This window comes from Pecten maximus, chromosome 7 (genome assembly GCF_902652985.1).
Source record: "Pecten maximus chromosome 7, xPecMax1.1, whole genome shotgun sequence".
NCBI lineage: Eukaryota > Metazoa > Mollusca > Bivalvia > Pectinida > Pectinidae > Pecten > Pecten maximus.
This window is the reverse complement of record NC_047021.1, coordinates 33,170,132-33,198,074: the sequence shown is the minus strand read 5'-3', so window position 1 is coordinate 33,198,074 and position 27,943 is coordinate 33,170,132. Positions and strand designations below refer to the sequence as shown.

Sequence of the window (27,943 nt, the reverse complement as noted above, 5' to 3'; positions counted from 1 at the left end):
GCTCCGTGAACAGCCAGTGCCATGTGGAGGTGAGGTATCTTTGTAGTAGACGGTGGTTACCGTAGACAACGTCATACGGGAGGCCGGTAGAATAGGTTACTGTACACAGACACAACAGCTTTGATTACCTATAGAGGAAAAAATACAGCAGACCTCTCAGACAACCACAAATCGCTTCAACATTATCCAGTGAAACGTAAATATAAAAAATATAATAATTTCTATAGTGATATTACATTCATGCGGAGTTGTTTATATATTTCAAGCCCTCAACCAAAAGACTGTGGTATACCAATCGTGTTTTGAAATATCAATAGATAAAACTTTAAAGTTTGACCGGAGTATTATGGTATGGCGTTGTCCTGGCGTCCGTTTGTCAAATGCAAACTTCTGCTTGTCCAGAGATCTTGATCAGTTTTCAACCGATTTAGTTAAATCCCAGTAGGTCTTATCCCTCCGACGTGGTTATGTTCCTGAGCTACATCTTAATTCGATAGTTTTTGATATGTGTATTCCCTGTTTATTTCAGTATTTAATCTTGTCTGGGGGTTTTTCTGACTTTGTTTTACATATAACATCATGAAACTTCGTAAAATTTGTTACATTGAAATAATGTTACCGCAAAAATATTTGTTGAACATTTTTTGTTAAAAATTTTGCATCCATTTTGAAAAAGAATCGATGATATGCTCCGCTCCGCCTTACTCTTTTTCATTTTATATAGGGGCAATGTTAGCAACATATTTGATGCCCTGAGATTTAAGATATAAATGAAAATATTCAATCCATTCCATTTATTATGTTGACTTCAATACAAAAATCGCTGCCATTTTCTAAATGCAAGTACTACGTTCTGGTTGTGTTATGGCCTTTACAGAGATCGTACATGAACGTAGTCCCTGTTGTTCCGAGGATGCATCGCTGCAAGCATAAGTGGTTGGCAACTCCGCTGTCATTACAAGTAGATTACATGGTGCTAATTTCCCGACAATAGAATTTCTGATTTTCCTAATTGGGCGGAAGAAGAACCCTGTCGATTATTTGGATAACGCCATTGGTCAGAATTACATCAAAGACTTTCAACAAGGCGCCGTTGATCACCACGTTTCCTGAAAAAAAATATCCATGTTTTTATGCTGCATCTCTATCTTAAGCAAATACATTAGGCAGCTTAATTATTTCGCATTTAGTGTAGGTAGCTATAATTACTTTCATATAAATGGATATATATGTATAATAAATGTATATATTATTTCATGCTTGTCTTTAGTATTGGTACATATGTACCTAGATGACACCGAATGTTTGAGTTTATTCTGAGTAACAAATCAAGGAATGAAAAGGATTATATTTTCCCTTCGTTATTTTAATAAAATTTACAAAATTTCTTAATTTAAAGTTTAATCTAGCATAATTTACGTAGAACTTTTTAAAACGTTGATGATGAACTGAGGGGTTTGTCAAAGTGACTACATTGGTTCTAATAGACAAAATACTCGAGATTTAAGAAGTATAACGCATATCATATACTGTATATATATTGAATTGTCCATCTTACCTTCCATAACAGTAACAATCAGCTGTTTATTGTTAGCCGTTATAAGTCTTTCGTTGTCATAGAGACCTTCACTAAAGAGGGTTTCCGTCAACACGTGATACTCAACCAAGTCTGCAAATTATTCAAAGCGAGGCAACTCTAATACACTGATTCTAAACGAAAATGCATGAAATATTGTAGAAATAGATATAATTCACACCAACAAATGAATACAACCAATCACAGCGCCTTAAAATAATCTCGTCGAAACATACATACAAAGTATAGAAACAGTTCACGGTTGATTTTTTTTTTATGGAAGAAAACATTTATCCACTTTATATTTAAAACAGAAAAGAGGGGCTCAGACCTTTGGAGGGTGGTAATAATTCAAGCTATATAACCTTCAGTATTGTGTACACAACAGCCTGTTCTTGTTTCCAGACGATCAAAATATTCAATTGATGTATGGATGAATCATACCTTATGAAGTTATGTACGTAAATATGCATGCAAATTGAAAACATTTGATGAAGACTAACCGATGAGACCTGTTTTGTTCGACATCAGCTTTTGGAGAAATCCGTCAGGAAGTTTAGCAAAGGCTTCATTCGTCGGTGCAAACAGTGTGAATGGTTCACCTTCAATACAAGGGAAACAAATGAGAGATGACATATGCATGCAAGTGTTGGTAAACCGTTCAACTTAAAATAAAGTGTAAATTAAATGGTACATGTAGTTCAAACCAAAAACATGAGCGGAAACATGAATGTCTAATCAAATCCTACGATGTGCCTCTCTGTTCATAGTAAGACCCCAATCACTAAAGTATCGCATTAAGTTAAATTATACCCTACATATTATTGCTAAATGATATAGAAATCATATTGATAACTTCATAAGGCATATCGCAGAAAAGGCAAACATTTGAATATATCAGGACAACCAAGGAAACGGTTCGAGCGGTATCTGTTTCGTGTCCTAAGCTCGCATGAAATGTGTAAATACCAATTATGGCCTTGTACTTATTGATCCCGTATGATATCTGAGGAAATTGCAATACTTACGATGAATGCTGGTAGCAATGTATCAACAAATTATCTAGTTCGCTACCAAACTGTATATTAGCAGGTAAATACTTCAATTGCAAACGTTAAGACCATAGACAAGAAATGAGGTAATTTTTATACAATCTCCAATGGCAAATTATGAACAAAACATATGTATCATTCATTGGGAAAGTAAAATGATATATCAAGTCCATATCCTCTGGGAGCGTAAGCTCATATGCTGCACTGACACCATCTTCCATGAATCGAGGTAACAGATCATACCTTTGAAATATTCTGTAAGATTCGCATGTCGTATAACATCTACGAGGAGAGATAAGGTTTGAGTAGTTGTGAGGTACTCCAGGATGGACTGGGTCGGAAAGGGATACATCACTCTTTGAAGCATGTGAACAACGCCATTTGATGCAGGTAAATCCGTGACAGTAATGTCCACGCCATCAGCAGTTGCCTTCTGTATAACATTTTGTTTTTTATGATTAGTATTCGCTCTAAATAAAATTCTATAAAGTCAAAAGTATCATATATAAGTAGATATAATGCTGGAAAAAGGTTAAGTCATTGCGATTAAAAAAAAATCATATTCTTGAAAATGTACTTGAAACATTGTATGCACCAATTCATCAATGCGACGGTGAGGAAGTTGCAACTAGCAAATTAGTGTGCGTGATGCTTGTTTCTATTTTCAATGTTGTTATGAAAAGATACAATGTGATCATTTTTATTTACTTTTCAACGTAAAATTAAAGATTATAACCGCTTTCTTGTCACAGTAAGAAGATAGATTTTGTAACTTACCGACTCTATGATATTTATCCTGATTTTGATCACACTATTCAAGGAAGGAAATATGACGTCATTCGTAAAGTTATCGGACCCCACTCGGTCAGGGATCACATGGGATGTAAAAACATAATCAACGAAAGTCTTGTTTTTATTCAAAGTATCCAAAACGCTTGGCGGTAACCAGCTAAATCCATCGTCTACTGGCGCAAATAATGTAAAATTACCTAAAACATCAACAGCACTTGCTTAGTTTAACACTTATTCTTGTCTTTCGAATCCTGAAATTATAAAGAAAACATGAAAGTTATACTTTTGAACTTAAGGGCCTATTAGCAATTATTTGTGAACAAGGGTGCTGAGTTATGTAAAATAGACATGTGGCCATTAAATATATTAGATTCTTTTCATTATCTGTTCAATATGATTTATGCTGAACACAATACTGGGCCCTGTCTCTTAAATCATGGAAAAGGAGAGAATTGATATTGCCCCGCAGGTACGGCGTAATAATTGTACCTGCTGCCCCCACTGCATGAACTTAAGAGCCGACTAAATTTTGGGTCGCATCTGTTCTCTTTTCTTAACAACTTTTTTTCTTTCTAACATCTCTCTTGAAACTGTATTCGCCCCTTTGTGGAAGTCTTTGGGTTCTGTTCCCTGGCCAAGATATACCAGAGTCTATAAATATTATAATTGCTATTCCTATTTAATGCTCAGCATTTCGGTAGTGAGGTGGCTGATTCTTCCGTTGTCAGTATAATGTGACCGGGTGGGGTATCCTGCTGGGTGTCTTCAGCAGTATGCTTCCGTGAGGTAACACTGTAAGTCGCCATCAGTATCGCGCTTCCACAAGGATAAAAAAAAAGCATACCGCGATTTCCCAAAATACAAAGATATACACTACACGCCGTCCCTAAATGACAGTCTTATTTAATGATATCCGTCTCTGTATTAATTCATTTTGATTTGTTATCATTATCTCAAGATAGTTATGATGTATTGTATCAGTTATTAAAACATTAAACATAACATGGAGGACGTGGATCTTAAGGCCCGAGGCTGTCTTCTTTTGCAATTAGCGTAATATGCAAGTCTACAAGTGTGATTGATATAAATTAATACAATTTTTAGCTCACCTGCCCGAAGGGCAAGTGAGCTTATGCCGTGGCGCGGCGTCCGTCGTCCGTCCGTCGTCCGTCCGGCCGTCCGGCCGGCGTCAACTTTCCATTCAAGCAACTTCTTCTCAATAACCAAAAGGCCTAGAGACCTAATATTGGGCCTGTAGCATGCTGGGGTGAAGGGCTACCAAGTTTGTTCAAATGAATGACCTTGACCTTCATTCAAGGTCACAGGAGTCAAAAAGGCTAAAATCTTCAAACGACTTCTTCTCAACAACCAACAGTCCCAGGGAGTTGATATTGGGTCTGTAGCATGCTGGGGTAAAGGGCTACCAAGTTTGTTCAAATGAATGACCTTGACTTTCATTCAAGGTCACAGGAGTCAAAAAGGCTAAAAAAAAATTAGACGACTTCTTCTAAATAGCCAAAAGACCCAGGGACTTGATATTGGGTCTGTAGCATGCTGGGGTGAAGGGCTACCAAGTTTGTTCAAATGAATGACCTTGACCTTCATTCAAGGTCACAGGAGTCAAAAAGGCTAAAATCTTTAAACGACTTCTTCTCAATAACCAAGAGTCCAGGGACTTGATATTGGGTCTGTAGCATGCTGGGGTGAAGGGCTACCAAGTTTGTTCAAATGAATGACCTTGACTTTCATTCAAGGTCACAGGAGTCAAAAAGGCTAAAATCTTTAAACAACTTCTTCTCAATAACCAAGAGTCCCAGGGAGTTGATATTGGGTCTGTAGCATGCTCGGGTGAAGGGCTACCAAGTTTGTTCAAATGAATGACCTTGACTTTCATTCAAGGTCACAGGAGTCAAAAAGGCTAAAATCTTTAAACGACTTCTTCTCAATAACCAAGAGTCCCAGGGAGTTGATATTGGGTCTGTAGCATGCTGGGGTGAAGGGCTACCAAGTTTGTTCAAATGAATGACCTTGACCGTCATTCAAGGTCACAGGAGTCAAAAAGGCTAAAATCTTTAAACGACTTCTTCTCAATAACCAAGAGTCCCAGAGGCCTAATATTTGGCCTGTAGCATGCTGGGGTGAAGGGCTCCCAAGTTTGTTCAAATGAATGACCTTGACTTTCATTCAAGGTCACAGGAGTCAAAAAGGCTAAAATCTTTAAACGACTTCTTCTCAATAACCAAGAGTCTCAGGGAGTTGATATTGGGTCTGTAGCATGCTGCAGTAAAGGGCTACCAATTTTCCTCAGATGAATGACCTTGACCTTCATTCAAGGTCACAGGGGTCAAAAAGGCTAAAATCTTTAAACAACTTCTTCTCAATAACCAAGAGTCCCAGGGAGTTGATATTGGGTCTGTAGCATGCTGGGGTGAAGGGCTACCAAGTTTGTTCAAATGAATGACCTTGACTTTCATTCAAGGTCACAGGAGTCAAAAAGGCTAAAATCTTTAAACGACTTCTTCTCAATAACCAAGAGTCCCAGAGACCTAATATTTGGCCTGTAGCATGCTGGGGTGAAGGGCTACCAAGTTTGTTCAAATGAATGACCTTGACCTTCATTCAAGGTCACAGGGGTCAAAAAGGCTAAAATCTTTAAACGACTTCTTCTCAATAACCAAGAGTCCCAGAGACCTAATATTTGGCCTGTAGCATGCTGGGGTGAAGGGCTACCAAGTTTGTTCAAATGAATGACCTTGACTTTCATTCAAGGTCACAGGAGTCAAAAAGGCTAAAATCTTTAAACGACTTCTTCTCAATAACCAAGAGTCCCAGAGAGTTGATATTGGGTCTGTAGCATGCTGGGGTAAAGGGCTACCAAGTTTGTTCAATTGAATGACCTTGACCTTCATTCAAGGTCACAGGGGTCAAAAAGGCTAAAATCTTTAAACAACTTCTTCTCAATAACCAAGAGTCCCAGGGAGTTGATATTGGGTCTGTAGCATGCTGGGGTGAAGGGCTACCAAGTTTGTTCAAATGAATGACCTTGACCTTCATTCAAGGTCACGTTGATCAAGTATGCTTAAATCTTTAAATGACTTTAGTGAAAAGCCAAAGTGCAGAGAGACATTATATTGGTCCTGTAGCATGCTTTCAAATAACTGCAGGATCCATATATGAAAAGATCACTGCATTGCAGGTGAGCGATTTGGGCCCATTGGGCCCTTGTATTTTGTTATAATCAGTATTGGTAAAGTTTATATAACATATACATTTATACCTCCTTATGTATATTGTGTTAATTTATGTGCATACAATGGCTGCATGTTACCGTCATTGAGTAAACGTTTTTCCAGAGTTGTTCCGTTAAGGAGTCTTCCCAGGGTTGTAGCACCATTCCTGGAGGCCACGTCTATAACAGTGTTCTGTTCTGAGTTAGAGGTAGCGTGAGGTATTAACAGTAATACAATAATAAACCTTTCCATTCTCATGTCCCTATAGTCCCTTTATGATTTGTAATGATAGATAGTAAGGCGGCCAGGTCAATGGTATATTTAACAGTGAACATATTCCCTTCGACAATTACATGTCGATTCCAGTTCAACTGATTATGTGACGTGTTTACAAATAAATGTTAATCCCAAGTTCCGTTACTGGTTTCATCGGATATTAATTCGAAATGCTGTGGAAGTAAATGCTTGCTATTTTAAGAACATTTATTTGAAATATATAGTTGATAGGTTATCAACATTGACCTTCACGTACTGCACTGATAACGTTATAGATATGCGATCCCTCAAGTAGAGATTGCTGAATGTCGGTTATGGCATTGGATTTGTCAAGGTGTACTTTATATGCTATCACATACGAGGTCTGATTGATAAGTTGTGAGCCTCATATTGAAGGTTTGAATTTTGCCGGACATGTTGCATTATTTTTCAACATAATCCCCTTCAGTATCTATACACTTCTGCCAGCGGTGTTTAAGGGTTTCAATGCCACTTATAGAACTCATTTAGAAAGTCATCGACTACATGTTAGGGTAAGGGTGCCTGAATAAGGCGGTGAATAAGGCGGATGCTTCATCAATTTAAAGCCACAATCGTGAATGCCAGCCATGGCAATGACAGACTCTTTCACCCTAACCCTAACCCTAACCGATTTTGTCCATTTGCAAAAGCGGCTTGTCTTGTGAGTGCTACCTCGTCGATATAAATCAACCAAATCAGACCAGTCCTTAGGTACACAGCCCTATATAGTCAGAGAATAGTAGGACTTAAAAAGGACATCCTTGAGTACCTCCTTCAATACGCTCACAACATATCAATCAACCCTCGTATATAGCATCCTAGATTTAAATTTTGACTGGTTAACGTTTGATTGGTAAAACGTTGATTTTGCGAACGTACGCATTATAGCGGTGATTTTATTTTAGTGTTGTGTACACGTTAATTCATCAATTGAATCTAATTTCCCTAATATCCCCCCTTATTTTCCCTAATTCTTTTTAAATTGTAATGTGCTTAATCTTCAGAGCGCAGAATATTCGTAAAGAATTAAGCAACATTAAAATAAGCCTGAACAAATGATTTTATTTGGAACGAGAGGTGCATTCCACTGATTTCACCAAATGTGGATGTTGTATAAAGAACTTAAATAACACAGCAACTAGAAAAGATATGTATAATACATATAAGACACCATATTAGACACATCTAAGTCATCAGCTCGTTATAAACTTTGCTATTTTAATTAAACTGGAATTCCTTTATAAAAGTTGTAGAAGGTAATTATTATAAATCTCGTCCGTCCGGGTGTGACACGGTAGCACTTTTAAGAGAAACCCAATGTAAACAAATCAAACCTGTTACACTTTCATGAGACTATGAACCCCGTTGATTTTCTGAGTTAGGGATCAAAGGTCAAGATCAGTTTGGGTCATATTCTAAAATCAGTTTCGTGTGAGCATGATTCAGAGAAAACCTTGCCACGGAGGATATAAAACATAATTTCTCTTCAAGAGAGATTTGACCCCATCGATTTTCAGAGTCAGGGATCGAAGTTCTAGTTCATTTAAGGTTTCATTGGGTAATTATTAAAAAAAATTCAGATTAATACAGGAAAAAATCGACGATTTAAAGAGGACAGGGTAAGAAATTGGAGGCCAGATATTACAGTGAATCAACGATTACAAACAGTCACCTCGAGGATCTTGAATAGATATGTATCCAAGAGTTCATGTGCTGTAATGATTGTACAAAAGACATGGAAATGAGCCAAAATCAAAAGGGGAAATGTGGAAAATATAATTCGGCCAGATTAAAAAATCTCAAAGAATGTAACAAAGGTTAAACTTATGTTAGTTTTTATTTACAATAGTTAGTATAATATATTTACATATTTACAGTCGGGAAAATTAACTTTTATCAGCTGTATCCTGCGGCTACGGATGGCGGCAGAAGGACCGTATCGATGATGTGGATCACTCCATTCGTCACAGTGACGTCAGCAGTGGTTACTTTGGCGTCGTTTATTATGACGTTTTCTGAGGGAAACAAATTACATTTATCAAATTATAATACTGGTGATTATGTTGTATATCTAACTAGATATTTTAAAATGAAATATTACAAATGATATATGAACATCAACTGTTTTGAACATTATTTAGAGTCCAATTTATGATAAGATTTATCATGCAAGTTGTGCCAGAAAATACATTAGCTTGATTTAGCTATCAGTCAATTTCCACGTTAAGTGTACCTATCAACATAAAGTGGGAGTCTTGATTAATTATTTATCTATTAATAAATGTATTTTAATTTTCACGATAAGAAAATATTCGCTAATTTATAACTAATTAATTATTCCGATATACTTTTGACCTGTTATTTGAGTAATGACCAAGTAGAAATGTCTTTTAGCACATCCCTTTCACTTTAACAGACAAAATGTATTTTGTATACGTCTCTAACCTCACTAATCAAGCATGTTTTATTACTTTCATCCTACAAGATTGAATACTATAACAATTGTAGATTTTCGAAAACAACTATTATAAAGGGGAGAAGTACCATATACCCTAAACTGTGATTCAGCTAATAAGTAAGGTTAGCATAAGGCTAACAGTAAGCTTCTTGTGAGGTTTCCAGGGTCATATGTATGGAAACAACAGAAAGGCTGCAGAGTTAGTAATATTTGGAGGGGAAGAGAATCCTGGATCAATGGAATTTGACTGAACCCTCAATAGACGTACCTCCTTCGATCTTGACAGTGAGGTCCTGATTGTTAGCAGCCTGGACTCGTTGGTTGTCACTCAGACCAGCACTGTAGACAGTCCCTAGGATGACGTGGTACTCCAACACATCTACCAAAAGAAACCAGCGAAAGGTTATGAAGTGCTTGAAAAAAAGAAATAAGACTGTATTATACAGCTTTTCCGTCCTTCATATTCAAGAGTCGTCAGTGATTTCTGCCTTACAATTCATTAAGTTTCCACAAAGACTGCATATTGCACTTTTATGATGAAGAATAATTTCTGAAATATATTTTCTCAGTTGCCTTGTACATCATTTTCCATAATCTGCAGAAAGGAGTCAACCGTTTTTTGTTTTTTTGTTTTTGTTTTGTTTTTGTTTTTGTTTTATCATTATGATTATTTAGGGGGTTGTAGCTGGTGGCCTACTCACTGTTTAGTGCCGTCTTATTCAACAGGAGATTGCTTAGAAGCCCAGGTGGTAGTCTACCAAACGCTTCATCCGTGGGTGCAAATAAGGTAAAGGGTCCGCCTGTCACAGTATAGCATTAAACTGTACGTTGGTATTGTTTTTCAATATCATAACAATATATTTATAACTTTTGTTTTTTTATAACTTTGCAAATAATGCCTAAATATTAAAATCAAATAAATACATTTTTGAAATGCTCCAGTATTGCTGGAAAAACTAGATGCAATAGTTTTCTTCTTTTTGTTATCATTATCTACTTTTTTTCATTATACACTTTGTACATGTTATTTAATTATCTGAAGCGACGTGCGAAGCGTTAGAGTAAAGTAGGTTAAAATAGCTACGTATGACGCGATATAATTGTCATAATTGTGGTCTTTGATTTAGCTATAGTCATGTGAAAACAACTCATAATAACATAGAGGCAATGGGAGATTAATAGACTCTTTCACACCCCTGGAAGAGACCAACCAACCAATTGTTTTCCCATAGACTTTAGTGTTAACGTTTTGGAGTATTTCATTCAAATTCTTTAATTCAATATGACAATTATGGTTTATAACAAAAGTTTAGGGTCTGATATAACACCTAATAAAAAAAAAAGTTGGGTCCTTCAGCTCAAATTTTCTCCAGGGTAGCCATTTTGAAAATGGGTGAATTTCGCAGTAAAAATTCTCAAAAATCTTAAATGTTTACCTGTTAATTATTATTACCTAAACTTTTGGGAAAAAAGTCAATCGGACTTGCGAAATTAATATCAACATTTCTTATTGATAGTTACATATCAGGCTACATATCTATTTTCTCGCTTCATAACATACTGACCAATCAGTGGCTGCTAGACATTTTATCCTTGGCTCAACTTTCTATACACAGGGGCTGTTTCAAAAATCTATTTCTTCAATTGGTTTGTTGTTCCCTGGAAGTGAGACAGAGGGATCTCAACTCGAGGGGAAGAATTCTAAGTTGTCAAACACGAAGTTTGCCGAGTGTTTAGCAGCTTACAAATCTTACCGCGTGGGTTGAGACATCTCACACCGTTAACATTATGGATATCCCCGTCCAGGGTAAGAGAAATGTATGTTCCATACCTTTGAAGAAGTCTATTAGGTCTCCCATGGACACGGCGTAGACGAGTTGTGACAATGACGGCGTGCCCGCGACGTACGTCAAGAGGTTTTGTGTGGGGAGTGGGTAAAGCACTCTATCTATCATATGGACGACACCGTTAGTGGCAAATTGGTCAGGTAGTATCACATTCGCCCCGTCTACCGTCACCTTCTGTTACAGGTAAATATCAACAAAAACATTTTTGTTTGTTGTTACATTGTATTTGTGCTGGTAATTGTCCTATCAGATTGTCTGTTCGTTAATTTATACCTGACATATGTTTATTTATTTTGTTGGTTTGACTAGTTATACAATGTAGTTAGCATGCGTTCCTAGACATATAACCATCCATGTATACCTGTAAATATATCAATTATCGTACGTACAGCGTAATTGCATTTTACAGGGTTATTTTTGTAGTTTCAGGATTTATCACAAATTCTGTTAATTCTTTTGCTTTCCCGTAATGATTTTATAAGCATGTATGTATATGTAGTTGATTGAGGTCCAGTTACTGGTACGATGTTTCATCTTCAACCTTAAAAACGTAAGACACATTCAAACGTATTTTATAGACTCATAGAGAATACTTATTGCAATATGTATGTTGTGTATAAAACGCGTGATTGATAAGGAACTACAACAATAAAAACAGCGGATTTAGTTGAAATATTTTGCTCATTTTGTGTGATGTGAGGGTTTCACTGAAGTTTGTACCACGAAACTGTGAAACTGCGAAATAACGACCATTGAATTATTCGTGTTTTACAGTAGACTGATTTAAAAAGCCTGCAATAGAGTCAACTCACTGAACCGTAGATGTTGGTCCTGAGTTTTGATGTCCCCTCCACCGTATCGACGACCATGTCGTTTTTCAGCTGACCGGAAGTGACATTCCCGCTGACCACGTGATACGACAATACCCTGGTCAACAGCTCCTTGTCGCCTGACAGTTTTTCGAGGACACTCTGGTTAAGAGCTTTGAATGCTTTGTCCACAGGAGCAAATAATGTGAACGGTCCTGAAGCAACAAAGATCTTGAATTATACGAGGAGAGATTTTCAATCTGATGCAGGATGTTGAATGTAAAGAATAGATATGCATATTGTCTCATGAAAAAGACAATGAAATTGATTAAACAAAAGCTTAGAAAATGAATAGTATTAAAAAAAGAGAATGCATACATAATGTTAAACGCGGATTCATTGACTTATTAAGCTATTGCGAATTGGCATATGGCAGATAAATTCGTCTGCATTAAGACACAGGCTGGAACACAATATGAAACAAAATATCAACATGTTTACAAATCTTGTTCATAATTATTACTGAAATAACACCAGCTAAATTGATATAATGTTTTTAATATAACTGTCGCCGTGTAAACGAGACCATAATTCAAACTCAAAGTTGATAAAACTGCTTTATACATGAACAGAATAAACATGTATCCTTTGAAAAGTACGAGGAAAATAAGACCTGGTGCTCCGGAAAAGTAAGCGTCTTCTGCTTCATCGACAACACCCGCCATGTAAACGTGATGGACGTCATCGATGAAGCAGAATACTCTTATCCTCTCTGACAAAAGTTCAAATTTTCAGGTCTCTTCATGATATTTCATCTTTGCATTTTAATACAGTTGAAATGAACATTGTATTACTTATTATTATAACAATAAGTGTAGTGTATGATGAAGTGTACACAATGCCGTCCACTGATGTATAAAGTGTTTCTTTTCTACTCTGCTGAATATTAACACATAATATAATAAGAAAAAATCCTTACATAATCTTATTATGAGGAAAATTATAAATCATCAAAAAACTACCTGTTCCACTGAGCGTGCCCGTCAAATTAGTGCTCTGTACTAACGTTCCCAGGGTTTTACCTCCCAGCCTTACAGCTGTCATCAAAACATTTTCCTCGGCTAACCCACTCCCGCAGAGTAACACAAGTCCGAGAATACATGGTCCGTTCATTATGGATTTATTTCTTCTTCTGTCCAAGAAATTCGGTCAGGTTGTGCTTCTTGTACAATGTTGTGACGTGATTTCGCACGTGTCCAACCTAGATACGAGTTTGACTGTCTGGTGAAACATACGTGTATTTCTGTCACATGTGGTCAGTATTTAGGCCACATGATCAGTCACGTTGGTGAAGACAATAGATAAGAATGCGGCGTTTATTGAATTAGCTACAACTTAACATATACGAGTAAAATGTTTCTGACCTTGTTATCTTTCGTTAATTAGGTATTCTCGAAAATTGTCGTCACCATATAACATATCTTATTTGAAGAGAGCAATAACATTAAAATGTTTTCCTCTTCTCTATTTCAGATAAAACAGAAAAACCTGCGTGTACGGTAAGGAAACTATTGTTTGTGGATTCGTTATGCCAACGTTGTACTTTTATAAATAGCCTTATATACTAGCACTTCCAGCCTACATACCTATTAGTATGATAAGCAAAAAAAAATTATTAATTGGAATACGCAATGCATTGCTTGATTCCGACTGTATTTTATAAATACATATTTCGATCATTGCATGACTGAAAATCGGACAATTTGTACATAGTTGGATTGAGGTCGACAATACATGACGGTTGAATTACCCATTGTATGGTAGATAATTCAATGTACAGTCACACCTGTATAATTCCTTATGATATTATACTCCTAACGTAATATTATATATATAGCATAGTAACACAACTGACGAATGAACACATCTTTATGACTCGTGCCCTGACCGGGCCTCTAACTCACGATCTTTGGCGCCCAATCGGAAGTGTGGTACTATGTTATATATCAAATAGTTAACACAATGTATCATATGCACTATATGTTGGTGATCCGAAAGTAAACAATTGAATTTCCTGTCGTAGCTGTACTATGATGAATATATATATATGAACTAGTATGCGGAAAGTCGTAATCAAGACTCTGATTTACAAGTGCAAAAGATATTTTTTCATGCATAAAAGCGGCGTTCACATTATAATCTCGGAGACCTAATATGTTCCGTGACAGATTATATTTACCGAATAAGGCTGTTTTTATTGTATTGGAATTCAGTAAGGGTCTGCATTAGTCATCATCTTCAATGTATACTTTGCCTTGCACTTGAATAATATGAGCACTAATCATCTAATAGTTCTCAAAAATACACACATGAAAAATCTTTATATGTCTCTGCTAATTCGTACGTACGAATTAGTAAATCGTACGTACGATTTAATATTTTTTTTGATAGTGGCCCTAATACGCTGCCGTAGAAATCTACATAGTTTAGCGGTTATCCTATTTTCGCACCTGACGCATATTAATTATTAAACTAAATTATGATAACGCTAATTACAGTGTTTATATGTCATTTCTATTGTAAATAATGTCGATATGGCAAATACTATCGATATGGCAAATACTGTCGATATGGCAAATACTATCGATATGGCAAATACTGTCGATATGGCAAATACTATCGATATGGCAAATAATTGTGTTTATTTGGAAACAAATGATGATGAGGCGAAATATTAAAAGTAAGTAAAAATTAGTACATTAACAATTTACAGAACAAACAAAATGGTAAAGAAAATAGCAAATGATTGAAATAAGATTTAATGTCTAAACTATCTATACATGCGTTATAAGACACAGGACATTTGTATCAATTCCTATAAAATGCTGATACGCAAAGATTTTGCTGAATGTCTATACCGTTCAAAGTTCCTTCATAATCACTTTCTTTAAAATATCACAGACCATTTTACTAACTTAAGGTTTATTTATTCCAATAAGTCTTACTAAAAATAAGTTTTCAATTTTGAAATTTATGTAATCAATTAACATTTATTGCATTTCTACATAAATGACGTCATAAACGTGACGTACATATAATAATGACAACGTTATATACGACTAACATTCTCTGAAATATGAATTATATTTATTTCACAAGCATGGATTAAATATACAAAAGCATTGTAGACATAAACATTTCTTTCCAACACGTTGAACATCTAAAACATTCTTACTTCTATTGCATAAATCTATATGTAAATTGCTAACATTTCGAAATATTCAGTAATTATGAACATCAGCGTTCAATCGGCATTATTATTGAATGAAATATATATTATACACTAAAGCACACCAACATCGCTCAAACAAATAGGTATTGTTGTATACCAACATTCCTGTCAAGCTAATGGGTATGATCGTATACCAAAATGTAGAAATGATTCTTATATTATCACAAGAACTCTGTCGACGTCATCTCTTATGACGTCAATACCAATATATAGTGGATATTAAATGGTTTGCCGTTGAATATAACATTTATTTTCATATACATTTCACGAGTATGACAGAATATCGATATTTTCACGAGTGCGAAAAATCAATAGTGTCAAAATGTGCGGAAATCAGTAATACAATTCATGACGATGTCTCCTTGTGACGTTACTCCATGTTAATTTGCTGTTTTCGGAGAATCTGTGCATGAAACGTCAAGTGAGTATTTTGTCATAAACTAGTCTGAATATTTCAGAAATACAGCAAAATAACCCATTTATGTATCTTCGCTTCGATTGGAAAAATCGGCAAATTTTAATGAGGTGAATACAAAGGCTTGCTCTGACTGGTAAAAAAACGAAAAACCTTATTTTCACTGCAAGATCTTAAATTTTCGCTGCACATCGCAAATTGCAATAAATAGTTTTTCACGTAATAAGAAAGGAAGGATATGAAATTCAATATATAGGGCATATATCAGTACTCTTATAATAAATAGTCCAGATGTCGGTTTCATCATTATTCCTTAATGATATTCTTGAACTTAAATTTCCCTTACATTCAGGAAACTTCCATTGCTCAGGTTTCCCCTATAAATCAATACACGCTTTTCAGTGGAATATTTTATGTGAAGGAATTTCTTTGAGGAACGTTAATGATTTACAACATAAACACGCTGAAGGTATTAAATGATATGAAACTGAAATGTTTACAAATAATCGTGGAATATGGACATAATCTACTGCGAATATTCAAGTACAATTTCCAGTGTTACGTCATCTTTAATGACGTCATTGACGATCTACATCAAAACTGAGTCGATTTCGTGAATAACGCCATTGGTAGCAGACCTATCTGCTGATACGATGGTTGCTTTGACAGTCTTAAATGTCACTGTCGTCGAATCTACAACAAATATAATACAAAAGTGTGAGAAATGTCATTTAGATACATGTATCTAAATTATTTCATTTCTAATAATTTGTCATCATTAAAGTCATTCAATTCACTACATGTACTTTTTATACATGAAAATACCTAAACACATTTTAAAATTACATAGTGCATACTTGATTATATTGATAATGTTATAATTATAATTATCCATTGACAAAACAATACCAAGCATTTAAATGCCAATAGCTTAATGAAGGATGTGTATGCACAGTGTTACACTAAACTCCACATATAACGAAATACCGGCTAAACGGGACAGTATATTGCGAGACAAAACTAATAGCCCGTGACCATTCTATAAATCATATCGAAGGGTTGTTCTAAGGATATGTGATACTTCAATACAATCTTGAGTCCGATAATTAATTACACTGCAACATAATCAGATTCTTCATTCTAGGATTCGCTAGTGATGCTAAGGATCTAAGGTGTTGATATTTAGGAGGCGAACGAAATGTGGATTTAAAATGTACGTCGAGTACATGTATTCTGAACCGTGTCATTATTTAAACGAATTAAAACGTTACAACCAGGTTACGCCAAGTATCGGGGACTAGAGTCAACAAGCAATGGCTACCAACTGCAATCTTAAAGGATTTTACAAAAGACACACAGCGTATGATTTGTATGTCATCACCGAACAGAATATGGAGGTAACAGAAAAGATTGTTTTTAAAAAAGCCATAGAACAACTTGATGTGACGCATGTGAAAGGTGTTATCTAGTGACAACTCATCGTCGGATACCCACGATTGATTGCACTACGTTACACGATACATTTAATTGGTGTCATCATGTTTCTCCGAAAACTTATATATCCTGGTTGTCCCAAAAACTTATAAATATAGGTAAACAATATTGGTGGAGTGTTGTTTTAACATTTAAGTTACCTGTTACATGTACAGGTAAATCAAGGTGTCTATTTCTGAATAAATCAGTTGATAGAGAGAAAGAAAGATAAATAAATAATTAAAAGTGTTTATAAACTAATGGAACTATCTTCGTGCAAAAAGTGTAGAATGTTTGAAATATTCACATCTCAAGGTATAACTTTAAAGTGAACTGTTTGTAGTGCTACACATATCTACATGTATTACTTGTATTAACCTGGATTTTGAAATAAATGGATGAGAGAGACAATAGACTTCTATGTTTACCTGGAATTTCAGTTTAGGGAGAAACAGATTAAACCATTTGATATTAACGTAGCGTAGTGCAATCATCTGTGGGCATCCGACGATGGTGACCATAATATATTGGAATAAAATTCTTTAATACATACTTGAGTTAAAATCGACCCCACTCAATGTCTTTCCTGTTCCAACCACTTTAAGTCCAGCAGTGTAGAGAGTGGCCGGAACAATGTGATTTTCTAATACCGCTGAAATGGTAAACATATGTAAGGACGGGGAAACCATAGAGATCAAATATAAAAAGATCTTTATATAAAATATGATGTATAGATACCAAAGGTTAAAATTTGATTTATTATATTTAGCAGAAATCTTATTTAACGCTTTTCGAGTTGGACGCATTGCATAAGGTCAGTATTGTGCTTATAACATTTACTAATATTTATAATGAAAAATATTGGTGCACTAATTTATCATTGTGTTGTTCTATCAAAATTTGCAAATGTACTATAATTTGAGTGCTCCAAAATGTGTACGTTTTCAGTAATTGTTTTAGGGAAAATGATTAACCAATATGATTGATGCATCCTTATTGATCATGTGTCACGTGTACCGTAAGCAGTGTTTCAGCAGTCAACAAAGATTTTCTGAAACAGGTCGATCGTTGATTGAATGATACAACTATTCTTTGTTGTATCTCAATCAAGTTAAGATAACAGGTTATCCGACTTACTCTTCAGCTTAGGTATGTCTTTGAGTAAATTAGCTACAGCACCGGATGGTAACTTGGAAAATGCGTCGTCATTGGGGGCAAACAGTGTGTAGGTACCCTCTGAAATAGGAGTTAAGTTACTGTTAACATCATCTTAAGTGGTCATATCATCTACGCCGTTCTGGCGTGTAAGATATTTCTTGAGCTATGAAAACATTTTGTAGTTTTCAGGTATAGTACGCCAAATATCTTACGTCTACGGTAAAAAACAAAGAAAACGTGTGTTCTGAAGAAAACAAATGATTAATTCATTCTTTTGATACGTTTAACGAAACAGCCAGGTTAATATGTGAACAGAAATAGCTGATTTACGCTAATTACACGGAGTCCTTTTGATCGCGAAAATTCCCCCCACGCGTATTATTTTGATATCAATTTGCATAATCTCGAACTACAAACGAAGGTGGATCAATCGCGAAAATAATCCCAACGCGTATAGTTACATATCGAAATCGCGAAAATAACCACGATGACAGTAAAACAGCGTCTAAAATGAACACTGTGCAACATGACATTTAAAAATTGATATGGTTATTGTTGTACATATGTAAGTAAAATTGTTGCTCACCAAAAATAAAAATGCATCAAAAATGACTTTGAGGCCTTAAATTTGTCAAGATATTTAACTTTTTGTCTTTATTTGGCCGACTTGAGAAGTGACGATTTCATGCATGGCGTCGTTACCTTTAAGGGTGTCGAGAAGTCGAGCCTTCGCCGCCAAAAGCAGAAGAGTTTGATACGACGCCGTGTTAGCTACGTATTCGTACAGACTGCCGGTAGGTGGCGGGTACATGACACGGTCTACTAGGTTGATTACGCCATTCGTAGCGTTCTCGTTACTCCGTAGGATTACTCCCCCTGATGACGTTATCACCTGCAATGGTTTATATCTCTTGTTTTAAATCTTACGTCACCGTAGGTTATCATTATGACCCCCCAACCCCATCCCCATCAACCCCGACACTCTCCCCTCCCCTCATATACCTATTTAATTATGTGCTGAAAGAGAACGTAAAAATAATGTTATCGTAAAATTGCCGCTTATGAAAAGGGTCATCTAAATAGTAAATCCAGTGATATTTTACAAGCCTATGAACCACACCTCTGGTGCAATTAAACAGAAGTAGCTTGACTCATTGTTGGTATGTGTCATGGCTAACCATGCGCATTGCTTTTGACATGATATTGTTGACAAAGCATGCGAAAAATTCATGTTTCTAAAGAACAAAACAAAGGAACTAGCTCATGCGGATAACATATAGAGAATATAATATGGCGTTATTCGCACATGTGTCTATAGCACGCAATAGCGTCATTTGTTTGCAGACCATGTGGCATAAAACATTACTAAAAACGGAAATCAAATCAAATCTTGGTGATTGACTCACTGTTTTGTTTCCTTTAGAGTATCTATTAAATCGGACAGACAGTCTACCAGGTGTGCTGGACGGCAACAACTGTTCGTTGACCAATGCAGTAGTGTTGATTGACTTAGGTAAGATATGGTAGAGCAGAATCTCTCTCATGGTGTTGTTGTCAGACGTCACTTTCTCTGGCAGGTGACCAAAGGCGACACTACTCGGTAGCAATATCGTTGTGTCTGAAACAACATGGCAATGATTGAAGGGTTCAATGTGAATATAGTATAGGATGAAATGCACAAAAGGGAAAATATGTTTACTTTGGTACTTATAGTAGATACCGCTGTTTCGTCATAAAGGACACGCCATTGAAAGAAAATGGATCAAAATAAATATTCAAAGGGGGTTTTAAAATAGCCTTAGGAGCAAATACAATAGCTTTGATGTGCTACTGGTAGTCTCCGAAGTCCTACGTTTACAAATAAGCATTGAAGTCCAAACATGTACATTCGCAAGAATAAAGCGCCCCTTTTTTGCCAAAAATGAAAAAAGTGTATGGCTTTTGGGGAAAATGCTACAATTTCAATACTTCATTTTTTATAGAAAACTAAACATAAACATGCTGATAATAACATGTTAGATATATATGCAAAGCAAAAAGTTACAATTTTGAATACATTAGGAACGGGAGATAAAAATGTGATGGATTTTGAGTAACAACATGCTCTTTTTATATTCAGCGAAATTTTCTGAAGGTCGAAATTACAACTTTCTCTTGCAATCAATTGCTGAAAGTGCTGAAAAACATCTCAAAACAGGATTTGATAAATTAACAAAAATTGCTGTGTAATTTATAGTAGATATACATGTAGAAGCATAGGGTAAAATCTGTTTTGAATTGAAACATTGTAAATTGAAAACTGAATAAAATGTCTATACTTGGTTTCATTAGTACACAGGGCCTGACACCTACACTAATAATCAACTAATGTTCCTTGATAACCACAAATATTAAATGTTCTTGCAACTTTTGGATCAATTTTCTGACAAGAACGCTACATGATTTTATGTTGGTTTAAACATTAAACAACCAAATCTGGGATCGTAGTTCTTATTTTCCCAGTCGACCATACCTAATACCTAGAAGATGACGGTTGGTAGCAAAATCTACAAAACTTGAGGTTTATCTTAAACCTTTTGACTTTTGCATTCAAAGGGTTACTGTATTCAAAATGCAACTGAATTCAGGCTACGTTGGCACATGCCCCAGGGTTATCCGTCCAGAAGGACACTAGCAATAAAAATCCTTTATGGAATTATCCAAACATTGTAAATTGTACTTTAAACTGCTCATATGCCTCAAGTAGATATGACATCGTACAATGTCCAGTGAGTACCGATAGATCCTGATCTCATAGTCACCATCATCACTGACGTGCTCACTAATGTAGCCAGCTGCCAGTAATATTTGGTATGTGCCACAGGATATTTTCCGAAGGTATTCCATATGTAAATTTGGAAAGTCACAATTATCCGCAGTCGCATTTAGTTTGACATATAGTGACTTGGCCCTTTTGGTAAGATCTGGCTTATCTTTCATACGCTGAGGTGAGGTGTTGCAAACACTAAGGCACGCTTTCACTTTGTCAACCAGTGCCCTATCATTTGCGTCTCGCTCTGGTGTTCCATTGAGACAGTCTGTTACTATTCTAATAGTACCCCGATGACATCAATGAAATAATTGAAGGCAAGTTATGTTTTGAAAAACAGTCATTGCTTGAATTGTGTGTGATATGACTCCAATACCCCTCTGGATTTAGTTATAGGTATATAATATTTAGCTTGTAGATCGTCATATTGAGTCTGCCAAGGTTTTAAATAAGACGGCATCTTTGTTATCAAACCACGTGATTCCAAATCTAGCAAAACATCCCTAAACCTCCGCATCATTTTCGCTACCAGTAAAGGATTCTACCGAGTCTAGAATGTAACCGTTAGGCAGGGTTATGATTATAACATTAAAATAGTTCCGAGTCTTCTGGCCACAATAGATTTTCTTAGGCTTCTGATCAGAACTCTTAGGAATGAAGATATATGTATCGGCAAGTATGAAGTCGTTCGCTTGCCAAACATGCTTCGTAGACTATGAAATGAAATGTTTTCGGTATACTTGAAACTGACATGTTTAAAAAAAGTTGAACACTGTTCCCAGGTTGTGTCCGTCTTCACTTTAAAACAGCAGTGCATCCTCGTGGTTTCGGGTATAAATACCAGTGTCAATAGAGGGAAAACAATATGAAAAAATTCTAGAAACTGTGCTCTTATCCAGGCTGTTCAGGTTTACAATCTGCATCATCAAGAGAGGAGAAACACAGAGTAAAGGCAAACTCTTGCATTAATAGCATACGTAATATCTCCAAAAGATCATTGATGAGTTCTTTTGATCTGGAAGGTATCCGGGAAGTCAACATTTCTCTTTCAACAGTGCGCATTTAAACGTATGGGTTAATATCTTTCCCTGTGGGACAAATACGTGAGGACCAAGGACATCAGACTCAGTTTGTAATGAAAGATGAGTTTGTGTTTTGTGCGCTTAGGCAAAATGGTTGAATTTTGATTGAAACTATTCACACATACTTTGTATTTGGCGTGGGCAGACTGGCCATAATATAGATTTTCTATGGATAATAATGGGATGTTTCGCCACGTCATCATCAACAGCAACGTCTTCATCTTCAGGTGGCGGCATTCTGATAATTCTTGAAACACTTCCCACACATGGCAATCTCTTGATCACCAGTTAAGTTATTGCCATCTGCTTGTAAAACATCAAGCAACCAATTGTGCTTGGGAAGTCGTATGTTTCTAGCAGATTTCTTGGTTTTTATTTCTCTCTTAAAGACAACATCTCAGCCGCACCTACACACCTATCTCTTATTGTGAGAACGGTACTGTATAAGATGATCTTCGTCAGAGGCCGACCCCTATGGGAAATCAACATTGCTAGAAGCCCTACCTTTTGCAGGAGAAATTGAAGGAAAGATTGTGAATCTACAGTATAGTTTCGAGGAAGCTTTCTTATAACATTGCCTGGTTCTATGCTTCAAAATTCAAAAACTTCAAGAACAACTCTGTTAAGCTAAACGTAAATATTGTGGTGCTGTCGCAATCCAACGAGTCTGAACCTGGTCGAAATATACCCTCTTAATTTCGTTCAACTTCTGGTTGGTGAGAAGTATTCCAGTTTACCAAAATGACATTGTTAAACTTATTTTGATCGTTATGTGTGATATATCTGTAGGAGACATGCGCTCCAACTGTTACTATTTTTATCGCAGGATTAAATAGACTTCAAAATATTATCTATCCCGATAACGGGGTTACATGTATGCACAGCTTCAGTGTGTAACATTGTCCATTTAACAAAAATATTTCCGTTAACTCTGTACTTTGACAGCCAGATAGTCGAGAAATAGAAAAATACATTTTCCGACACTCACTGCATTATCTTTCAAAAGAGGCTACTAATGTGGTACCCCCTGCGGATTTTGATGTATTTTCCTGTTCGCTGCTTGGGGCTTTTGATATGTTCTCTGTACCACACTTCCTTTCCCCTAAAACCTCACTTGACAAAGCACCTCACTGCGGGTAAATTTTATAGATTTGATAAAGTTCTTGTCTCTCTCGCTTGACATTTAGCTTTAAGTGTTTATGGACTGGTTAGTCTACTGTGATGGCGTGGTACCGTGACAAATTGTGTTTTTCCGTTCCTTTGGCACACGACATCATAGTATTAGATAACAAGAGATCCCAGAGGGATCTTGGCGCCCACCATTGAATGATCTTTATAGGTTCCATGTCAGATTGATCTTTTCCCTACTTTTCCCTTCCTCTAAGTCTTACTTATCTGTGTAAATTCAGAAACAGCCCTCGAGTACTATTCAAACAAGGGGAACCTATATATAGAATTTAAGATTTAGCTATAATGGCTGTCTGTCGGCCATGTTGTTTTCGTATTGGTCCCAGTATGCAAAGCTAGGCACTGAGGGGAACCTACATATGAAATTTGAAAAAGATCCCTTCAGTACTTTCACAGAAATAGCGATAACAAACTTCAATTGTCAAAATCCAAGATGGCTGCCTGTCAGCCATGTTGTTTTCTGATTAGTCTCAAAATGCAATATGCATAACTAGGCACTGAGGGGAACCTGCATATGTAATTTCAGAAAGATCCCTTCATTACTTTCTGAGAAATAGCGATAACAAATTTTAATTGTCAAAATCCAAGATGGCTGCCTGTCAGCAATTTTATTTTCCGATTGGTCTCAAAATGCAATATGCATAAGTAGGCACCAAGGGGAACCTCCATATGAAATTTGAGAAAGATCCCTTCAGTTCTTTCACAGAAAAAGCGATAACAAATTTCAATTGTCAAAATCCAAGATGGCTGCCTGTCGGCCATGTTGTTTTCCGATTGGTCTCAAAATGCAATATGCATAACTAGGCACTGAGGGGAACCTGCATATGAAATTTCAGAAAGATCCTTTCATTACTTTCACAGAAATAGCGATAACAAACTTTAAATGTCAGAATCCAAGATGGCTGCCTGTCGGCCATGTTGTTTTCTAATTAGTCTCAAAATGCAATATGCATAACCAGGAACAAACAGGAACCTGCATATGAAATTTAAGAAAGATCGCTTCAGTACTTCCTCAGAAATAGCGATAACAAACTCAGAATTGTCAAAATCCAAGATGGCTGCCTGTCGGCCATGTTGTTTTCCGATTGGTCCCAAAATGCAATATGCATAACTAGGCACCAAGGGAACCTACATATGAAATTTGAGAAAGATCCCTTCAGTACTTCCTCAGAAATAGCGATAACAAACTCCAATGGTCAAAATCCAAGATGGCTGCCTGTCGGCCATGTTGTTTTCCGATTGGTCTCAAAATGCAATATGCATAACTAGGCACTGAGGGGAACCTGCATATGAAATTTCAGAAAGATCCCTTCATTACTTTCACAGAAATAGCGATAACAAACTTTAATTGTCAGAATCCAAGATGGCTGCCTGTCGGCCATGTTGTTTTCTAATTAGTCTCAAAATGCAATATGCATAACCAGGAACAAAGAGGAACCTGCATATGAAATTTGAGAAAGATCCCTTCAGTACTTCCTCAGAAATAGCGATAACAAACTCAAATTGTCAAAATCCAAGATGGCTGCCTGTCGGCCATGTTGTTTTCCGATTCGTCTCAAAATGCAATATGCATAACTAGGCACCAAGGAGAACCTACAAATGAAATTTGAGAAAGATCCTTTCAGTACCATCTCCGTAATAGCGATAACAAACTTCAATTGTCAAAATCTAAGATAGCTGCCTGTCGGCCATGTTGTTTTCCGATTGTTCTCAAAATGCAATATGCATAACTAGGCACCAAAGGGAACCTTCATATGAAATTTGAGAAAGATCCCTTCAGTACTTCCTCAGAAATAGCGATAACAAACTCAAATTGTCAAAATCCAAGATGGCTGCCTGTCGGCCATGTTGTTTTCTGATCGGTCCCAAAATGCAATATGCATAACTAGGCACCAAGGGGAACCTATATAGGAAATTTGAGAAAGATCCCTTCAATACTTTCTGAGAAATAGCGGTAACAAACTTCAATTGTCAATATCCAAGATGGCTGCATGCTGGCCATGTTGTTTTCCGATTCGTCTCAAAATGCAATATGCATAACTAGGCACCAAGGAGAACCTACAAATGAAATTTGAGAAAGATCCTTTCAGTACCATCTCCGTAATAGCGATAAATCTAAGATAGCTGCCTGTCGGCCATGTTGTTTTCCGATTGTTCTCAAAATGCAATATGCATAACTAGGCACCAAAGGGAACCTACATATGAAATTTGAGAAAGATCCCTTCAGTACTTTATGAGAAATAGCGATAACAAACTTCAATTGTCAAAATCCAAGATGGCTGCCTGTCGGCCATGTTGTTTTCCGATTGGTCTCAAAATGCGATATGCATAACTAGGCACCGAGGGGAACCTACATATGAAATTTGAGAAAGATCTCTTCATTGCTTTCTGAGAAATAGCGATAACAAACTTCAATTGTCAAAATCCAAGATGGCTGCCTGTTGGCCATGTTGTTTTCCGATTGGTCTCAAAATACAATATGCATAACTAGGCACCAAGGGGAACCTACATATGAAATTTGAGAAAGATCCCTTCTGTACTTTCTGAGAAATAGCGATAACAAACTTCAATTGTCAAAATCCAAGATGGCTGCCTGTCGGCCATGTTGTTTTCCGATTGGTCTCAAAATGCAATATGCATAACTAGGCACCAAGGGGAACCTACATATGCAATTTGAGAAAGATCCCTTCAGTACTTTCTGAGAAATAGCGATAACAAACTTCAATTGTCAAAATCCAAGATGGCTGCCTGTCGGCCATGTTGTTTTCCGATTGGTCTCAAAATGCAATATGCATAACTAGGCACCAAGGGGAACCTAAATATGCAATTTGAGAAAGATCCCTTCAGTACTTTCTGAGGATTAGCGATAACAAGAATTGTTTACGGACGGACGGACGGACGGACGGAGGGACGGACGGACGGAGGGACGGACGACGGACCACGGACGCAGGGCGATTTGAATAGCCCACCATCTGATGATGGTGGGCTAAAAATAAATATTGATGTATTAGGTATTCTATGTCGAGTAAAGTTGTCGCGTAAAATTAACAGTATACTTTTGACAAAATAGAAAATATAATGTATTACTTACCTTTACTTTGAAGGAGTGTACCCCATAGTCCAGTACTATTCACAAATTGTAGAAACGCTTTACCTTGATAAAATTCAACACATTTTAAAATATTCATTCCATCCAAGCACGCAATACTGGATTCTGGGTAAAAAACAGTAAATACGAGACACACAAGAAATACTTTTGTCACGCTGTGCATCGCCATTTTGGAATAAAACGAGACGTCGTGATGACTAGCTTTACTACAATGTAAAGCGACAATAGTTTATCATCCGAGATTAGAACAGAAATTATCTAGTGTTAACAAGGATACAACACTGTGTAGTTTAACTTATCAAGTATATACAATCCAAGGTCGAGATAGTCCACATTCCCGACCATCCTCATTGTGTTTACTTTAATCATGACTTGGGAGTCCCCGCGGTTTGCCGTCAACCTGCATGTCACATTGGTTTTAGTTCATATTGTGGGACAACATACGAGTCTTAGTCAATTAAGTCAATACTAGTGGACATGTTTCGGGTCTTAGTCAATACTAGTGGACACGTTACGGGTCTTAGTCAATACTAGAGGACACGTTACGGGTCTTAGTCAATACTAGAGGACACGTTACGGGTCTTAGTCAATACTAGTGGACACGTTACGGGTCTTAGTCAATACTAGTGGACACGTTACGGGTCTTAGTCAATACTAGAGGACACGTTACGGGTCTTAGTCATTACTAGTGGACACGTTACGGGTCTTAGTCAATACTAGTGGACACGTTACGGGTCTTAGTCAATACTAGTGGACACGTTACGGGTCTTAGTCAATACTAGAGGACACGTTACGGGTCTTAGTTAATACTAGTGGACACGTTACGGGTCTTAGTCAATACTAGTGGACACGTTACGGGTCTTAGTCAATACTAGAGGACACGTTACGGGTCTTAGTCAATACTAGTGGACACGTTACGGGTCTTAGTCAATACTAGTGGACACGTTACGGGTCTTAGTCAATACTAGTGGACATGTTACGGGTCTTAGTCAATACTAGTGGACACGTTACGGGTCTTAGTCAATACTAGAGGACACGTTAAGGGTCTAAGCCAGTAATAGAGGATACGTTACGGGTCTTAGTCAATACTAGTGGACACATTACGGGTCTTAGTCAATACTAGTGGACACATTACGGGTCTTAGTCAGTACTAGTGGACACATTACGGGTCTTAGTCAATACTAGAGGACATGTAACGGGTCTTAGTTCATACTTGTGGACACGTTACGGGTCTTAGTCAGTACTAGTGGACATGTTACGGGTCTTAGTCAGTAATAGAGGACACGTTACGGGTCTTAGTCAGTACTAGTGGACACGTTACGGGTCTTAGTAAATAATAGATGACAAGTTACGGTC

At 36.7% G+C, this 27,943-nt stretch overlaps 3 protein-coding genes across 3 annotated transcripts; all 3 read right to left on the bottom strand.

The window, feature by feature from the left end:
* Positions 1-656: 656 nt before the first annotated feature.
* LOC117330635 (periostin-like) lies at positions 657-8,023 on the bottom strand. Its single transcript, XM_033889068.1, has 6 exons — positions 6,749-8,023; positions 3,406-3,617; positions 2,872-3,061; positions 2,080-2,178; positions 1,559-1,669; positions 657-1,109 (listed from the first exon to the last, which is right to left on the bottom strand). Exons 1-6 carry the CDS (start codon positions 6,906-6,908, stop codon positions 1,009-1,011), a joined length of 873 nt encoding a protein of 290 aa, XP_033744959.1. The 5' UTR covers positions 6,909-8,023; the 3' UTR covers positions 657-1,008.
* Positions 8,024-8,765: 742 nt separating this feature from the next.
* On the bottom strand, positions 8,766-13,429 carry LOC117330634 (transforming growth factor-beta-induced protein ig-h3-like). Its single transcript, XM_033889067.1, has 6 exons — positions 13,084-13,429; positions 12,065-12,276; positions 11,237-11,426; positions 10,107-10,205; positions 9,674-9,784; positions 8,766-8,962 (listed from the first exon to the last, which is right to left on the bottom strand). Exons 1-6 carry the CDS (start codon positions 13,232-13,234, stop codon positions 8,844-8,846), a joined length of 882 nt encoding a protein of 293 aa, XP_033744958.1. The 5' UTR covers positions 13,235-13,429; the 3' UTR covers positions 8,766-8,843.
* Positions 13,430-15,097: 1,668 nt separating this feature from the next.
* LOC117330633 (transforming growth factor-beta-induced protein ig-h3-like) lies at positions 15,098-26,867 on the bottom strand. The gene is made up of 6 exons (XM_033889066.1): positions 26,570-26,867; positions 19,806-20,017; positions 19,102-19,291; positions 18,379-18,477; positions 17,795-17,893; positions 15,098-16,461 (listed from the first exon to the last, which is right to left on the bottom strand). The coding sequence occupies exons 1-6, from the start codon at positions 26,754-26,756 to the stop codon at positions 16,358-16,360; spliced, it is 891 nt and encodes a 296-aa protein (XP_033744957.1). The 5' UTR covers positions 26,757-26,867; the 3' UTR covers positions 15,098-16,357.
* Positions 26,868-27,943: the final 1,076 nt, after the last annotated feature.

Coding starts and splice junctions, on each gene's coding strand:
- LOC117330635 (XM_033889068.1), bottom strand. CDS start 6,908: ATGAGAATGGAAAGGTTTATTATTGTATTACTGTTAATACCTCACGCT. Junction 3,618..6,748: donor AAAACGTTTACTCAATGACG/GTAACATGCAGC, acceptor TTGATGTTTTAG/GTAATTTTACATTATTTGCG. Junction 1,670..2,079: donor GAACAAAACAGGTCTCATCG/GTTAGTCTTCAT, acceptor AATAATTTGCAG/ACTTGGTTGAGTATCACGTG.
- LOC117330634 (XM_033889067.1), bottom strand. CDS start 13,234: ATGAACGGACCATGTATTCTCGGACTTGTGTTACTCTGCGGGAGTGGG. Junction 12,277..13,083: donor GGGCACGCTCAGTGGAACAG/GTAGTTTTTTGA, acceptor TTGTTGCTTCAG/GACCGTTCACATTATTTGCT. Junction 10,206..11,236: donor CCTAATAGACTTCTTCAAAG/GTATGGAACATA, acceptor ATACTGTGACAG/GCGGACCCTTTACCTTATTT.
- LOC117330633 (XM_033889066.1), bottom strand. CDS start 26,756: ATGGCGATGCACAGCGTGACAAAAGTATTTCTTGTGTGTCTCGTATTT. Junction 19,292..19,805: donor ACTCTAAAGGAAACAAAACA/GTGAGTCAATCA, acceptor AAACCATTGCAG/GTGATAACGTCATCAGGGGG. Junction 17,894..18,378: donor AGACATACCTAAGCTGAAGA/GTAAGTCGGATA, acceptor TTACCATTTCAG/CGGTATTAGAAAATCACATT.